Source organism: Coregonus lavaretus (genome assembly GCF_964263955.1).
Source record: "Coregonus lavaretus genome assembly, contig: HAP1_SCAFFOLD_3352, whole genome shotgun sequence".
NCBI lineage: Eukaryota > Metazoa > Chordata > Actinopteri > Salmoniformes > Salmonidae > Coregonus > Coregonus lavaretus.
Genome location: NW_028156416.1, coordinates 46,812 through 64,411, shown reverse-complemented (window position 1 = coordinate 64,411; position 17,600 = coordinate 46,812). Strand labels below are relative to the sequence as shown.

The 17,600-nt window shown below is 45.6% G+C and overlaps 1 protein-coding gene and 1 long non-coding RNA gene across 2 annotated transcripts in view; both read right to left on the bottom strand.

Annotated features, from left to right (window-relative positions):
* Positions 1 to 1,124: 1,124 nt before the first annotated feature.
* LOC311126364 lies at positions 1,125 to 2,064 on the bottom strand. The gene is made up of 3 exons (XR_014612979.1): positions 2,025 to 2,064; positions 1,455 to 1,542; positions 1,125 to 1,223 (listed from the first exon to the last, which is right to left on the bottom strand). It is a non-coding gene; the product is annotated as an uncharacterized lncRNA (long non-coding RNA).
* A 3,773-nt stretch (positions 2,065 to 5,837) lies between these two features.
* The window catches only part of LOC311126365 (uncharacterized protein), a gene marked incomplete at both ends in the record, with an annotated part of 36,935 nt that continues 25,172 nt past the window's right edge, over positions 5,838 to 17,600 (bottom strand). The window contains 6 exons of the mRNA XM_084200373.1: positions 5,838 to 5,988; positions 6,133 to 6,247; positions 6,443 to 6,521; positions 6,909 to 7,112; positions 7,543 to 7,694; positions 7,952 to 8,039. Coding sequence (XP_084056499.1) covers positions 5,838 to 5,988; positions 6,133 to 6,247; positions 6,443 to 6,521; positions 6,909 to 7,112; positions 7,543 to 7,694; positions 7,952 to 8,039 — 789 coding nt within the window. The remainder of the gene's footprint in view (positions 5,989 to 6,132; positions 6,248 to 6,442; positions 6,522 to 6,908; positions 7,113 to 7,542; positions 7,695 to 7,951; positions 8,040 to 17,600) is intronic.

Genomic DNA, 17,600 nt, shown 5'->3' with positions numbered 1-17,600 from the left:
CATCGATGTATCGATTTATATTCCTATGATCCAACTACATCGATCTGTGCTCGGTGAGTTGGCCTTTTGGACAACATATATCACTCTAACATCGTTTTAAAATGTAATAAATCGATTGTATCGATACTAGGAAATAACCCATTGGATTTAAGCACGTCAGACTTTATATGGATGTTTTTTCTTAGCACTTTTAATGATAAAGGCTTTAAACATTACTCGATTCAGTCTGCCTATCCGTGACGTCATCGCCCCACGCCAGCAGCAGCGCAAAGGCGCAAAGACAACAAAACATAGCATGGCGGACGACAGAGGAGAAGCCGACGAGCGAGAAATTATCAAGCCACCATTGCGGTCCTTACAAGAAACAGGAATCTAGGAAACTTCACCTGCACTGTCCAGTATCCAGGTATTTATTTCAGTCACACTGGTTGAATTTTTGGCTAAAAGGTTACTGAATCGATTTCAAGTCACTGAATCGTTTCGGATCGTATCGTTCTAAATGAACCAATATCGTCCTTGAATCGTATCGACAACCACGAATCGTGATACAAATCGAATCGTTACACCCCTAGTTGTATGGCCTGCCTAATTCAGGGACATGTTTACGGTGCTGAAGAGAGAAAATCAGAAAATATCTAGTGTTCCGTTAGTCCAGTACGTACCGTTGTAGCAGGCCCAGTGTAGTGGCGTGTAGCCCTGGTTGTCTGTGATGACGGGGAGGGTCTCCACTGACTGGGCGGCGTGTAGGAGTCCCCCCAGCACCCCGATGTGTCCGGATGCCGCCGCCAGGTGGACAGGGGTTCGCCCCTTACAGTCCCGAACCAGGAAGCTGGCGCTGTGCTGCAGCAGGGCCTCCACACACTCCTCATGACCCGTCAACGCCTGGGAGGAAGGGCAGGGAGACAAGAATGGATTTGAATAACTAATAATCAATGATATAATAATGAATCATCAATTATTACAAATGATGTCTGGAGGCAGGTCCCCCTACAGGGATGAATACACCACTACCCATGGACAACTACTTTTCTGAAGATAATATGTATATTTGAGCCTCCCCGTCTCTTTCTGTGTGTGAGCGTATACAGCCAGCTCTCCTCCTCACCCCTCTGTGTAGCGCTGTTCTGCCCCACTTGTCTTTGGCTTCTACGCTGGCTCCCTTGTTGAGCAGTGAGTACACACAGTCTGTGTGTCCGCTCAGCACTGACAGCATCAGAGGGGTTCTGATACACAAGACAACAAGGTCATATTACAAACTGGTAATAACCAGGCTGAGTCCCAAATGGCAACCTATTCCCTATATGGTACACTACTTTTGACCCGAGCCCATAGGGTTCTGGTTTAAAGTAGTGCACCAAGTAGGGCATAGGGTGCCATTTGGGACGTAGAACTAGTGTCAAAATCTCTTTATTTCAGGATCCAAAACCCAATTGATTATTATTGTATTGATTTACTGTCCATTCCCGTCTTGAACGTCCACTGGACTCTGGAGGTCAGCATTTCCAATCAGCAAACGCAAACACTCCGAATGACCGTTGGTAGCTAGAGGAGGATAAACAGAGAGGATATAAGAATGTGAGATGATTGACCGTTGGTAGCTAGAGGAGGCTAAACAGAGAGGATATGAGCTGATTGCTGGACGACTATTACCTTCACATGAACAGACAGATTTCTAGAACAGTGGTATTGGTAAATGACATCCTCATGATGTTAACACAGCAGATAATAAAACATTTTGGGGCTGAGGCCCTCGAAGCCTGTCACCTGCTAGCTGTGTACCTGGCTCTGGATAGAAGTCCCCCTGTGCACTGATCTAGGATCAGCTTACCCTCCCCAGATCCTCAGCAATAATGACAAAAAATGACCTTAGATCAGTGTGTAGTGGGCATTTTCACACTATGCTATATAATATCCCTAGAGTGGACATTGGCGTCCTAGCAACATGACCAAACAAATGTCCATCTTGGTAAGGAAAACTTTTGAATTACAGAATCTCTAGGTCTTACGTGATATCCTATGCGTACCTGCAGCGTGGATGGGGGTCCTCTTCAGGGTGAAGTCTTTAACCAGGATGGAGGCTCCCTGGTTGATGAGGACGTCAACACACTCCACATGGCCTTTAAAGGCAGCCAGGTCCAGAGGGGTGCGCCCCTGGCTGTTCCTCACGTCTAGATCCAGCAGAGACTGAACCAGGACCTCCATAGCATGGTGGTGGCCGTGGTACGCCTGAATGGAAACAAACACACAGTCTGAAGCAAAGTCCAGTGGTATGCCTGAACAGATATACACTCCTAATATAATCAATGTCCTATAGTAGACCAGTGGTATGCCTGAACAGATATACACTCCTAATATAATCAATGTCCTATAGTAGACCAGTGGTATGCCTGAACAGATATACACTCCTAATATAATCAATGTCCTATAGTAGACCAGTGGTATGCCAGAACAGATATACACTCCTAATATAATCAATGTCCTATAGTAGACCAGTGGTACGCCTGAACAGAAATACACTCCTAATATAATCAATGTCCTATAGTAGACCAGTGGTGCGCCTGAACAGATATACACTCTTAATATAATCAATGTCCTATAGTAGACCAGTGGTATGCCTGAACAGAAACAGTCCTAGACCCCTAAAGTAGACCAGTGTCTCTCAAATCGGGTGCCCATTTTTTCTCCCGCCCAGCATCAACATCGAAGGTCCCTGCCAAGCGTGAGATTTAGAAACACTCTACTTCTCCTCTGTTGGAGGTTGATTAACTCAAATGGCAAAATAAGGAAATCATCCTCATCATCACCGTGTCAAAATATGCATGTATTTTACACTAATCAGGAACAGATAGGAACATGGTGTGTGAGTGTCTGGACAATCAACTTTTCGTGGAAAAACAACACCATGCCTGCATCCCAGATAGCACCCTATTTCCCATGTAGTGCAGTACTTTTGATCTGGGCCCATAAGGCTCTGGTCAAAAGTAGTGCACTAAATAGGGAATAGGGTGCCATTTGTCATGTGGCGAGACCCCTACAGGAGCAGGTAGGCTTTACTCACAGCTAAGTGTAGGGGGCTGATGGGAGCTCTGACATCAGAGTCGTTCAGGATGTCTGTCCCTGAGGTTTCCATTAGCTGGGGAAAGACAAGGACGGGCCAGTTTAGACTTGTAACATATTTACTTTGAAGGTTAGTCTAGTAGCATGTTTCATGTTGTAAATCTCAGTGACCAGCCCCTGCAGACATACTGGGGTGTTGCATTCGTATCTTAAACAAGCTAGTGTGAGGAAAAGTAACCAACTGGTACTTACCACATCTAAAGGTGTTTCACTTGCAATCTGGAAAAAGAACATCAAGAGTGACGATGCGGCCACGACAAACATGCAACCACACCTTAAAACCTACTGAATATCAACGTCTGTCCCAAATGGCACCCTATTCCCTATATAGTGCATTACTTTTGACCAGAGCCCTATGGGCCCTACATTCATTTGGGACGCAGACAAAATGGTCTGTGAATGCAGGGCGTCTAGTCCCCTGTGGTTCTGACTCACCATCTCCAGACAGAGGCGGTGTCCGTACGCAGACGCGTAATGGACTGCGTTGTAGCCCTGATTGTCCCTGATCCCTGGGTTAGCGTCGTTTCGCAGCAAATATTCCAGACACCTAGAGGTCAGAGGTCAAGAGTTCACTAATCATTATACCAACATCAAGACAGACAGATAAGCAAGCAGAGACACTTTCCCAAAGGAGACGTGGCCAAGCTTTCCCACTGCAGATTTAACACTAGTATGTATTCAAACACGGCCAACAACATACTCTAGACTACAGTGAAATGTGAAAGGTCATGGCACCACAACATACTCTCCAGACTACAGTGAAATGTGAAAGGTCATGGCACCACAACATACTCTCCAGACTACAGTGAAATGTGAAAGGTCATGGCACCACAACATACTCTCCAGACTACAGTGAAATGTGAAAGGTCATGGCACCACAACATACTCCCCAGACTACAATGAAATGTGAAAGGTCATGGCACCACAACATACTCTCCAGACTACAGTGAAATGTGAAAGGTCATGGCACCACAACATACTCTCCAGACTACAGTGAAAGGTCATGGCACCACAACATACTCTCCAGACTACAGTGAAATGTGAAAGGTCATGGCACCACAACATACTCTCCAGACTACAGTGAAAGGTCATGGCACCACAACATACTCTCCAGACTACAGTGAAATGTGAAAGGTCATGGCACCACAACACACACAACAGTAAGAGAGGTGTGAGACGTACTTTCCGTCTGTGTCGGAGGCAGCAGCGTAGTGGAGCGGGGTGCAACCCCTTTTATCCAGATCGTTCACACTGGCCCCAGACCCCACCAAGGCAAACAGACACTGGTAGTTACAATTGGCTGCCGCATAATGCAGAGGACTCCTAGAAGAACGCACAGAAACCATTCAACATCAACAACAGAAACAGCTTATTGGAGCTGTATAACATTTACATTTTACATTTATGTCATTTAGCAGACACTCTTATCCAGTGCGACTTACAGGAGCAATTAGGGTTAAGTGCCTTGCTGCAGGGCACATAGATTTTTCACCTAGTCGGCTAGGGGATTCGAACCAGCAACCTTTTGGTTACTGACCCAACGCTCTTAACCGCTAGGCTACCTGCCGCCCAATCTTTCCCATAATAATTCCTATATGCCCCTATACTATATTCCAAATTATCATAAAGATCACATATGAAAGTTATTTGATGCCACAGACAGACCTTCCGAAGCTGTCCTTTCTGTTGAAGTCTGCCCCTGTGTTGAGCAGCAGATTCAGACAGTCCAGGTTCCTGGTAACAAGATATCAAGTTCAGAAAGGCTCTCGTACATCAGAGCTATCAGGTGGACGGTAACAAGATATCAAGTTCAGAAAGGCTCTCGTACATCTGAGCTATCAGGTGGATGGTAACAAGATATCAAGTTCAGAAAGGCTATCGTACATCTGAGCTATCAGGTGGATGGTAACAAGATATCAAGTTCAGAAAGGCTCTCGTACATCTGAGCTATCAGGTGGATGGTAACAAGATATCAAGTTCAGAAAGGCTCTCGTACATCTGAGCTATCAGGTGGATGGTAACAAGATATCAAGTTCAGAAAGGCTCTCGTTCATCTGAGCTATCAGGTGGATGGTAACAAGATATCAAGTTCAGAAAGGCTCTCGTTCATCTGAGCTATCAGGTGGACGGTAACAAGATATCAAGTTCAGAAAGGCTCTCGTTCATCTGAGCTATCAGGTGGATGGTAAAAAGATATCAAGTTCAGAAAGGCTCTCGTACATCTGAGCTATCAGGTGGATGGTAACAAGATATCAAGTTCAGAAAGGCTCTCGTACATCTGAGCTATCAGGTGGATGGTAAAAAGATATCAAGTTCAGAAAGGCTCTCGTTCATCTGAGCTATTAGGTGGATGGTAACAATGAGAACCTGAAAGAAAAGAGAAACCCGTACACTGCTCTTGCTAGTATCACTGTTTTTATAATGCTACTAAAAGCAATAATAAAAAGTGATACTAGCAAGAGCAGTTTGCAGGTTTCTCTTCTCTTTCAAGAAGATATAAAGACAATTTAGACCAGAGCGCAAGTCAATACCACCATGGCAAAGAACCACATTATACAGAAATGATACCGCACTAATGATCTATACGATTTTTTAAATAACTCTAAACAATACTGCTAAACCATGTGAAATGTAAGAGTGTGAATATGTGTTTGTTCTTTCTGGTGGCTTTCCAGTTCATGAACTAAATATTCCTTGGTGTAAAGCCTGGACCAGTCCACTCACCCTCCAGCTGCTGCAGCATGTAAACAGGTCCTTCCAAAGTCGTCAGGGGTGTCTATATCAAAGCCTGATGAGAGGAGCTTCCGACAGCAGTCAGAGAACCCACTGAGAGCAGCCAGGTGGAGGGGGAACATCCCATGGACGCCTCGCCTGCAACACATTTTTACATTTTAGATCAACCCCCCACACACCACAATGTGTTGAGCATAGTCTCCAAGCGGCAATTCGGTCAATGACAGAATTGCAGATGCATGTTGCATTATTGCTGGAAACTGTGTGTGTGTGTGTTCTCACTTGGCTGTGTCAGCTCCGTTCGTGATGAGTGTATTGATGAGTAACTCGTGGCCGTAGCGAGCAGAGATGTGCAGGGGTGTGTTTCCATTCTTTTCTTCACAGTCGATCTCAGCACCTACAGAACACACACACACACACACACACACACACGTCAACCACTTGACCCAAGAGGCATCATGAAGCATCATGTTCAACCACATTGCAAGTAACATTGCTCTGTGCCAGTGAATCATGGTTTGAAGACTAAAGACAATGCTGAAGAGCCTACTGGTTCATATATATTCAGTTGAGAGCATTCACAGCGACTCACCATTCTGGATGATGGCTTGAGATCTGGAGAAGCGTCCGTGGATGGCCGTCATGTGGAGGGGGGTCTTTCCATCTTTACTCTGCAGATAGAAAGACAAAGATGGTTCACACGGCAGTCTGTGCTGCTGACCACAGGCAAAATCAAACACGTATTGGAGGAGCGCTTGATTGCATTTAGTTTGCATTGTTAGGCCTATTCCATTGGTATTTGAATGTAGACCAGGGCCAAATACTAAGCCATGTGCTGCGTCAGTGTGTGCGTCCCAAATGGCACCCTATTCTCTTCATAGTGAACTACTTTTTGAACCAAAGTAGTGTACTTATAAAGGGAACAGGGTGCCATTTGGGACACAGCCAGTGTCACCACGGCTCCTTGCTCTATGGGCCCCTGGTCAAAAGTAGTGCACTACATAGGGAATAGGGTGTTATTTAGTTCAGACACAGTGTTGGTCATCCGGTCTCCTCACCTTGATGTTGACGAGGGCCCCGTTGCCCACCAGCAGCTCCAAGCAGAGCGCCCCATGGCACGAGGCGGCCGTGAAGTGGAGTGGGGCGAAACCCTTCTCGTTCACCTGGTTCACGTTGGCGCCACACTCGATCAGCTCATTCACCACCACGTCCTGCCCGTTGTAGCATGCCACGTGGAGGGGGGTGTTACCGTACCCATTGGGCTAATTTATCTGGAGGGAGCAAGGGAGGGAAAAGAGTGGAGAGAGAGAGGGGGGGGGGGGGGGGAACAAAACAATACATTCCTGATCAGGTCACTTGGTTCTGAAAACCCCCTGGCCCAAAACACTGGCTCCAACCTCCATCTCTTCATTACTTGAAAGGAAATCATTCGCCAACCCACTAGAGCTCTGTATTTTCATTGAGTTGTAATTGAACAGTGACTACACATTTACATTACATTTAAGTCATTTAGCAGACGCTCTTATCCAGAGCGACTTACAGGAGCAATTAGGGTTAAGTGCCTTGCTCAAGGGCACATCGACAGATTTTTCACCTAGTCGGCTCGGGGATTAGAACCAGCGACCTTTCGGTTACTGGCACAACGCTCTTACCCACTAAGCTACCTGCCGCCAATACACATTTGAATGCGTGTTGACTCACATCCACTCCAAGGTCCAGGAGGTACTTGACCACACTGATCATTCCACTGGAGGCTGCAGAGTGGAGAGGGGTGTAGGCCTTCTTGTCTTTACAGGACACCTCTGATCCATGAGAGGCCAGCAGTTTCACCACCTCAATGTGCCCTATGGTAGGTAGAGAGAGCGAGAGGGAGAGATAGATTAGTTTACAGTGGTACACAGCACCATAAGCAACACCTACATCATGTTAGTACAACTGAAAACATCTAATCAACCTACTTAGTACATGATTCTGACATAATAACACACTAGACGTGGCTCATACAGCTGAGCTGTGAGACTAACACACAGTCCATTCATTCATTCATTCATTGGTATAAAGGACATTAGTCAGAATGTAAATGATGTGGTAAACTCATCACCCATGTAAGCAGCCCAGTGGATTGCTCGGCGATCCTTCTTGTCAAAGGCATTAATGTTGGCTCCTCTGGAGAGAAGCAGCCTCACCATCTAACAGGGAGAGGAGAGAGAAACAAAACACAGGTTGAGGAAAACTAAACAGCAAAATCCGCTAAATCTGGCTTCAAAGCCTTCCCTTTAAAATTATATATTTTGTATTCACAATGAATGAAAGATAACATGTAAAGACATGGTACATTTCTCCCCTTTTAGTCCCCCTTTGACCTCCCCCTCCCCCCAGAATGCCTCCAAACACATTTAAAAAGAAAGGGAAAGTAATTGACTTACATGTCAGAAAACAAAACAAAAGTATACAACAACGTTACTTCAAGCAAAAATGTAATAGCCTAACAATTTCAGGTGATTAAGTAATTTTATAGGCCTATATAGCAGTAATCTCAAGGTGGGGCCAAGAGTACTAATCTGGAGGAAGTGTTTGGAGCTGTTCAAAATAGGATATCATCGGGTCCCAGGAGGAATAAAATGAGTTGGTTGACCCTCGAATGGTAACTTCATTTTTTCTCATTTTAGGAACAGCTTCAGATCTTCGAGCCAAAGAGAGGCTAAGGGAGGATTGATAGATTTCCAATCCAATAAAATCCTTCTGCGGGCTAACAGGGAGGCAAAGGCAATGGCATCTAGCTGTCTATTGGTCAGAGAAGGATTGTTGTTTGGTACTCCAAAAATAGCAATTTCTGCACTAGGCTGCAACTTTATATCAAATGCTTCAGAAAGGGTTTTAAATAGTGGACAAATAATCTGCCAGACGGGGACAGGACCAGAACATGTGGGTCAAGTCCACCAAGGAGCTTTTACACCTGTCACATGTACCATCAATATTTGGGTAGAATTTGGACAATCTGGCCTTACTGAAATGGATACGGTAAAGTACCTTAAACTGTATAAGGCTGAGCCGGGCACAAGAGGAGCTTCCATTTACCCTCAGTAAGGCATTTCACACTCAGATCGGATTTTATTCAAAGCCTCCTCTGAACAAACTCAAGCATACAACTAGGGCTGTGATGGTCATGGAACTTCAGGTGTCGGTGATTGGCGTGTCTTATGTACGTGGTCATCGACAAAACTGACAGCTGACAGGGGGGCGGGACGGACATTAGCAAAGGAAAACATTAGCGCGTTTAGGCCAGTCTTGCTCTCAAGTTTGGCGAAGCTAATTTTCTCCATGAAAAATATCAAGCATTCCATGCATCATCACATTTGCAAACTTATAAAAAAAAAAAAAAAAATTCACCTTTATTTAACCAGGTAAGCCAGTTGAGAACAAGTTCTCATTTACAACTGCGACCTGGCCAAGATAAAGCAAAGCAGTGCGATAAAAACAACACAGAGTTACATTTGGGGTAAAAAAACATAAAGTCAAAAATACAACAGAAAATATATATACAGTGTGTGCAAATGTAGCAAGTTATGGAGGTAAGGCAATAAATAGGCTATAGTGCAAAATAATTACAATAGTATTAACACTGGAATGCTAGATGTGCAAGAGATTATGTGCAAATAGAGATACCGGGGTGCAAAAGAGCAAAATAAATAACAATATAGGGATGAGGTAGTTGGGTGGCCTAATTTCAGATGGGCTGTGTACAGGTGCAGTGATCGGTAAGGTGCTCTGACAACTGATGCTTAAAGTTAGTGAGGGAGATAAGAGTCTCCAGCTTCAGAGATTTTTGCAATTCGTTCCAGTCATTGGCAGCAGAGAACTGGAAGGAATGGCGGCCAAAGGAGGTGTTGGCTTTGGGAATGACCAGTGAGATATACCTGCTGGAGCGCAGACTACGGGTGGGTGCTGCTATGGTGACCAATGAGCTAAGATAAGGCGGGGATTTGCCTAGCAGTGATTTATAGATGGCCTGGAGCCAGTGGGTTTGACGACGAACATGTAGTGAGGACCAGCCAACAAGAGCGTACAGGTCACAGTGGTGGGTAGTGTATGGGGCTTTGGAGACAAAACGGATGGCACTGTGATAGACTACATCCAGTTTGCTGAGTAGAGTGTTGGAGGCTATTTTGTAAATGACATCGCCGAAGTCAAGGATCGGTAGGATAGTCAGTTTTACGAGGGCATGTTTGGCAGCATGAGTGAAGGAGGCTTTGTTTGCGAAATAGGAAGCCGATTCTAGATTTAACTTTGGATTGGAGATTCTTTATGTGAGTCTGGAAGGAGAGTTTACAGTCTAACCAGACACCTAGGTATTTGTAGTTGTCCACATACTCTAGGTCAGACCCGTCGAGAGTGGTGATTCTAGTCGGGAGGGCGGGTGCCAGCAGCGTTCGATTGAAAAGCATACATTTAGTTTTACTAGTGTTTAAGAGCAGTTGGAGGCTACTGAAGGAGTGTTGTATGGCATTGAAGCTCGTTTGGAGGTTTGTTAACACAGTGTCCAATGAAGGGCCAGATGTATACAAAATGGTGTCGTCTGCGTAGAGGTGGATCTGAGAGTCACCAGCAGCAAGAGCGACATCATTGATATACACGGAGAAAAGTGTCGGCCCAAGAATTGAACCCTGTGGCACCCCCATAGAGACTGCCATAGGTCCAGACAACAGGCCCTCCGATTTGACACACTGAACTCTATCTGAGAAGTAGTTGGTGAACCAGGCGAGGCAGTCATTTGAGAAACCAAGGCTATTTAGTCTGCCAATAAGAATGCGGTGGTTGACAGAGTCGAAAGCCTTGGCCAGGTCGATGAAGACGGCTGCACAGTACTGTCTATTATCAATCGCGGTTATAATATCGTTATCCTATGTTGATTTATGACAAGTTCATTGACTAGGGCCCTATAAAATAAGCGTTGCGGACCGAATCACGGAATCCAGACATTAAACCGAAATTCAACAATATTCAAACATTTATTGACCTTAGTAAGAAATCAACTAAATCTATTCAACTTGTTAGAAAACACATTCATTTGCCCAAGTCAATCATAAGACATGAACAAAATGCATCAGTGATTCGTATTTCCATGAACTTTCTGAAACGGCACAGGAATGCCCCTGTCTGTGTGCATGTGTGCGGTGCGCGCGTATGTCTACACTTTGTGTAGCCGTTAGCGATGATGCTAATGATAACCTTCTTCTGGTAGGGAAGGAATGGCTTTCCCCAAAACCTTCGCAAGTAAATGTTAACTACAAAGTAGCCTATGCCTGCCTGGCAGAATTATACCGTGATCATTTGCATCACTCCAGTGGCCATTTGTTCTACAGCAACACCGCTTAACCAAACAAAGGTCTCTTCCTGGTGCACGCTTGCATTTAAGGGTAACTACACCCCAAAATCTAAATGTCTTACATTTTTCCCAGACCTCACAAATGGTCACCTGATAGGGTTTAAACATTGTTGTGGACATAGAACATCCAATTGTGCTGTTTTGCTATTAAAAAGGTGTACTTTTGAGAGCGAAAACCTGCCAAAACAGGGACAAACGGTCAACGGGGAAATCTAAACGGAGAAAAGGGAACTTGGGAATTAACGGAATCAGGCAAAACATTGAAGGGATTTTATAGTGCCCTAATGGACTACAGACATTGACTGTCTCCTAGACTAAAAACTAAGATTGCATGTACTGCCTATATTTTGAGGGAAACGCACTGTCCATTATTTGATTTGATCAGGGCAGGGCAGCACACAAACTGCATTTAGTCCAATAACAATCCATGATATTATTAGGGTGATAAATAAAAGGCAGTTGCTCCATGACACAAGAGCACGCTCTACTGGGACAAAAAGCTTACAGCACCTGGTATTCCCAGGCGGTCTCCCATCCAAGTACTAACCAGGCCCAACCCTGCTTAGCTTCCGAGATCGGACGAGATCGTGTGTATTCAGGCTGGTATGGCCGTAAGCGAGGGAACAACTCTTGGTACACTATATAAAGTAAATTTGTCACTCACTCTGAAAGGGACACAGAAAGTTATCCACTTTGTGACACAAACTGAAGAAGCTCAACCATTGCTTACATTTCCTATATATATATATATATATATATATATATATATATATATGAGTCTTGTGGGGGGGGGGGGGGGGGGGGGGGAAGAGGGCCTATCCTATGTTGATTTATGACAAGTTCATTGACTAGGAATCCTCATCTCATTCCCAGACCCAGTGTAACCCCTCTTCTCTAGGTAGACTTCCATTAACTCCTCCCACTCCAGGACAGAGTACTTATCTGAGCCATCACCCCTAAAAAGAGGTGGAGCACTAACATCTGACTTCACAACCAGATTCAGCTTGGACGCATCAATAAAGGTTGACCCACACTGCTCAGGCAGGGGAAACTGCTGGGGTTGGTGAGGGGGACGGGCAGGAGAAAGACTTGAAACCCCAGGCTGCAGTAAACTCGCTCTGATAGATTCTCCTATCTCTGAACCAATCTGCTTAATAAGGTCACTAAGCTGACTCGGAGGCGTCCCATTATCACCGAGTACTGTGGATGATGGTACATCAAAAGACAGAGGTGGGATACCCTGGTCAGGTGGAACAAACAGCCTACCCCTCCCAGTGCTTGCAAACTCAGGACTAGCAAACGCTCTACTCCCAGGAGCTGACTGTACAATTGGTGTAAATGGAAGGACACCCCTCCCTCTACCCACACTAAAATCCCCAGCATAACACGGGTGCATTTAGTGCATTCAAATACCCCCCCCAAAAAATGCAATAAACAAATTCATCCAAAACATACAAATAAGCACGAATACCTGTATCTAATGAATATGCTACATTCACTTTCACTGTTTACAGTATATATTCACTTACAGTAAGCCATCAACAAATTCACATGCGCAGGTCGTGCACCTCATCCACATGCACAGCTCCGGCGGTCGGCTTGAGCTGACCAGTCGGCAGGTCACGTAATTAGGACACTGCCACAACTGGAATTCTGATGGTTGGATAATTTTTATTCGACCTGCACACGAAGAGACAACACACAATATGTTAGCTCTTGGTGCAGCCACAGCTCTCGGGCACCTTGCTAGTTGAAGGTCAGGCAAAAGAGAACAGGTGCTGCATGCACACATTCAGTGCCTAACAACACACTATACAATACAAGTAAAATGATATACAACATAATTCTGACAAAATAAATGACATACCTGTACACGAAGAGACAACACACAATAGTTTAGCCCTTGGTGCAGCCACAGCTCTCGGGCACCTGCGTGAGCACATAGAAACTCACTCAAACACTGCCCCAAATACTCCCGAGTTACAATAGGTACCCTAATTAGCGAGCTCGGTGAAAGTTGTTAACATACATCTTTATATTGTCCACATTGTAACAAAACCTGTAGTTGCGTAACAGCACTTTGTGTAACTTTACCACAGTTTTATATCGACAAATTACGGCGCCAAGGACAACATACCTTGCTAGTTGAAGGTCAGGCAAAAGAGAACAATAAGAGGGTACATAAATACAGATAACCCGCGATGGACCAAACCAAAATATACACAACTTTTACAATTAGGTGTATTAACAATATAGATACATAAAAATGTTTGTACACCAAAAAATAACATTAGCTATGGAGCTGTAATTAAATAAAGAAACCACATTGAATTACTATTATTATTAACTTTTTAACATCCCCTCTTGACCTGGCCTACTTGAACTGTCCTTGTGTGCAATTTGGTGCATAATCTAGGGGAACAACATCACACTACTACACATATAATTCAAGTCATACCTTTATTGTCATTCATGCTCTTATTTTTAACCGAGTAGTTTTGCAAAAGTGTAACCTGCGTCAATTCTAGGAAATATTGGAATAACGTGCTTAAGAGGACACCTGACACGCACAACAGGATAACACAACAACCAGATTTTCAATTGACAATCATTGATTTAAATGGACGTGGTCAATAGATTTGTATAGGCATATATACTAATTTAATTTAACTTGTAAGCCAAGGTTTGATTAGTAGGTCTATGCAACTTGCACCTGGATAACCGCGTCATGAATCGGAACGGGCTCCAACGTCCTCATATACACATTATGACAAAAAAAAGATCTTAATCTTTCACGAAATAAAGATATAGAAGAAAACAGGTTCTAGAAACTCAATTTCTCCATGGCAATAGAATGTAAACATGTATGTTGCGCCAAACATAACCAAATATCGCCTACAACTCAATTCTCAGCGCAGCAAATTGGACGATTCCACAGGCATTGATCATTCGCGACTTTAAGTAATTCCTGTTATCTCTAGAGCATCCCGTATATTTATAGCGCTGCATTTCGTCCCCCTCTGACCATGGATAGGATTGGGAGCATTCCTGAGTTCACTTATGGTCCCACTAAGGTAATTTTAGGAGATATTCCTTTTGGCATACTGTAAATGCCTGTGCATAATGTACCTAATAAAGCATACTTATTTTAATTATTTTCAAAGGAATTCTGTAGAAGCAGCCTTTATTTTCAGACTCTGCAGGCCTGCTGGGAGGAAGCATATTACAATAAACAGGTAAGATTCATCCCACAAAAACAGTAACCACAGAAAGAAAGAGATAGATTTAATCCCAAAACAAGAGTTTTATTTCAAGACAGTTTAGAGAAGATGGTCATAAGAGTTCTTAATATCACTTGCAAATTGTGAGACATGAGCAGTTGTGAAATGTTACGAGAGGCCCTTCTGAAAGCACATTATATGGTCTTTAGTGGCACGGTCTCACACCTTACCTCATCTTGCAGAAGAAGCTCATGGTCCACTATCTGCTGCTCCAGAGTCGAGGCCAGGTCTCGCCCCATGTCACCATGGAGCACATGAGCGACTGGCTGGTGTCTCAGGGCAAAAAATCCCTTAGGGAGAGGTGAGTACCACGTCAGCTCTCACCTTCACTGCCATTCTCTGTCACCAGCAGCACTCCAGGAGGTGTGGGTAAAATAAACAACAGATAAATAGGAAGCCAGGAAAGTTGAAATGCTTTGTGTTTTATTTGAAGGGTGTGGAAGGAAACCCTGGAGGAGGGGAACGAACTCGCTCGGCTGGTAAGAGAATGAGAGTTAGAGACTTAGACTATCAGTCAGTGAGCTCTTTTCTAGCCTTTCAACAACTAGTTAGTACAGCAGAATATATCTGTTGTGAAATTACACTAATGGGACTTCCTGTTTCCTACGGCAGACCTGGGAAGTAAACACCTGCCTAAAAATGATTGACATGGAGCACAAGGCTGTCTGCAAGCTCCGCCGCTCTATGCACCCCACCTCTCCAGCTGGCGCTGACATGTGAGTTCCATGTACTGCCCCGCATACGGCTTGCTCCATTCATCTACACATCTGGAGCTATGCAGAAAAAAACTAGGGCAGTGTTCTCTGTGTGAACATTGCACATTGTTTAGCTTTCTCTGCTGCTTTTTGTTGATTTCAGCGACCCCAAGGTCCACATCATCATGGAGAGAGCTGTGAGGAGCATTCAGGACAAGCTGTCCAATAAGCCCTGTAGCAACCTGCTCAGCCCATCCCAGGTGGTGGTGGAGCTGGTGCCCAGGATCCTCCTGGCCCTGTGGCTTCAGCCAGAGGAAGGCCATTCAGATCACCCCATCCTCCTAAGCGGGATGGCTGTGAGTATGGTGGTGGCCGTAGGGGAGAAGCTCTCCAGCATGTTGAAGGCCTCTTCTCCTCACACCCCTTTCTCCCGGGCTGCTACTTTTGACTCTGTGAGGTCGATCCTTGGGAGAATCAGCCAGTCCTTCTCCCTGGATGACCTCACAACCCCTTTTTTTATGAGCTCTGTCTGTGCCTTTGTGGCGGACGAGGTGAAAAGCTACTTCCAGCCTACTGCAGACACCCTGCCAGTTCCCCCTGTCCTAGTGGTGGCCTTCTCCGCCACACTACCAGCTGACATCCAAGCAGGTGAGTAGCACTCATAGAGAACACTCTGACATATGCCTTTTGTCATGACATCCTGGTGCCTTGTAGTAGTAAAGCCAATCAGGATTTTAATTGTCACCCCAAACACAGATGCAGACCAGGATTCTTCCCACCTGGAGGTTGTGGAAATCCCCCATAACACAGAGGCAGACCCAGCTTCTTCCCACCCATTGGTTGTGGACATCACCCCTAACACAGAGTCAGACCCTGCTTCTTCCAACCTGGAGGTTGTGGACATCACCCATAACACAGAGGCAGACCCGGCTTCTTCTCAGCTGGAGGTTGTGGACATCACCCCTAACAAAGAGGCACACCTGGCTTCTTCCCACCTGGAGCTTGTGGACATCACCCCTAACACAGAGGCTGAGACGGCTTCTACCCACCTGAAGTTTGTGGTCATCACCCCTAACACAGAGTTAGACCCGGCTTCTTCCTATCAGGAGGTTGTGGACATCACCCCTAACAAAGAGGCACACCTGGCTTCTTCCCACCTGGAGCTTGTGGACATCACCCCTAACACAGAGTTAGACCCGGCTTCTTCCTATCAGGAGGTTGTGGAAACCACCCCTAACACAGAGACAGACCCGGCTTCTTCCCACCTGGAGCTTGTGGACATCACCCCAAACACAGAGGCAGACCCGGCTTCTTCCCACCGTATGGTTGTTGACATCTCCCATAACTCAGAGGCAGACCCAGCATCTTCCCACCTGGAGGTTGTGGACATCACCTCAAACACAGAGGCAGACCCGGCTTCTTCTCACCTGGAGGTTGTGGACATCACCCCTAACAAAGAGGCACACCTTGCTTCTTCCCAACTGGAGGTTGTGGACATCACTCCTAACAAAGAGGCACACCTGGCTTCTTCCCACCAGGAGCTTGTGGACATCACCCCTAACACAGAGGCAGACCCATCTTCTTCCCACCAGGAGGTTATGGAAATCATCCCTAACACAGAGGCAGACCTGGCTGCTTTCCACTTGGAGCTTGTGGACATCACCCCTAACACAGAGGCTAAGAAGGCTTCTACCCACCTGAAGTTTGTGGTCATCACCCCTAACACAGAGTTAGACCCGGCTTCTTCCTATCAGGAGGTTGTGGAAACCACCCCTAACACAGAGACAGACCCGGCATCTTCCCACCTGGAGCTTGTGGACATCACCCCAAACAAAGAGGCAGATCCTGCTTCTTCCCACCTGGAGTTTGTGGACATCACCCCTAACACAGATGCAGACCTGGCTTCTTCCCACCTAGAGGTTGTGGACATCACCCCAAACACAGAGGCAGATCCTGCTTCTTCCCACCTGGAGCTTGTGGACATCACCCCTAACACAGAGGCAGACCCGGCTTCTTTCCACCTAGTTGTTGTGGACATAACCTTTAACACAGAGGCAGACCCGGCTTATTCCCAGCTGGAAGTTGTGGAAATCACCCCTAACATAGAGGCAGACCCGGCTTCTTCCCACCGTAAGGTTGTGGACATCACCCCTAATACAGAGGTAGACCCGGCTTCTTCTCACCTGGAGGTTGTGGAAATCACCCCTAACAAAGAGGCAGAACCCGTCTCTTCCCACTTGGAGATTGTATTCGTCACACCTAACACAGAGGCAGAACCCGTCTCGTCCCACTTGGAAGTTGTGGACATCACCCCTTACACAGAGGCAGACCCGGCTTCTACCCACCTGAAGGTTGTGGACATCACCCCTAACACAGAGGCAGATCCGG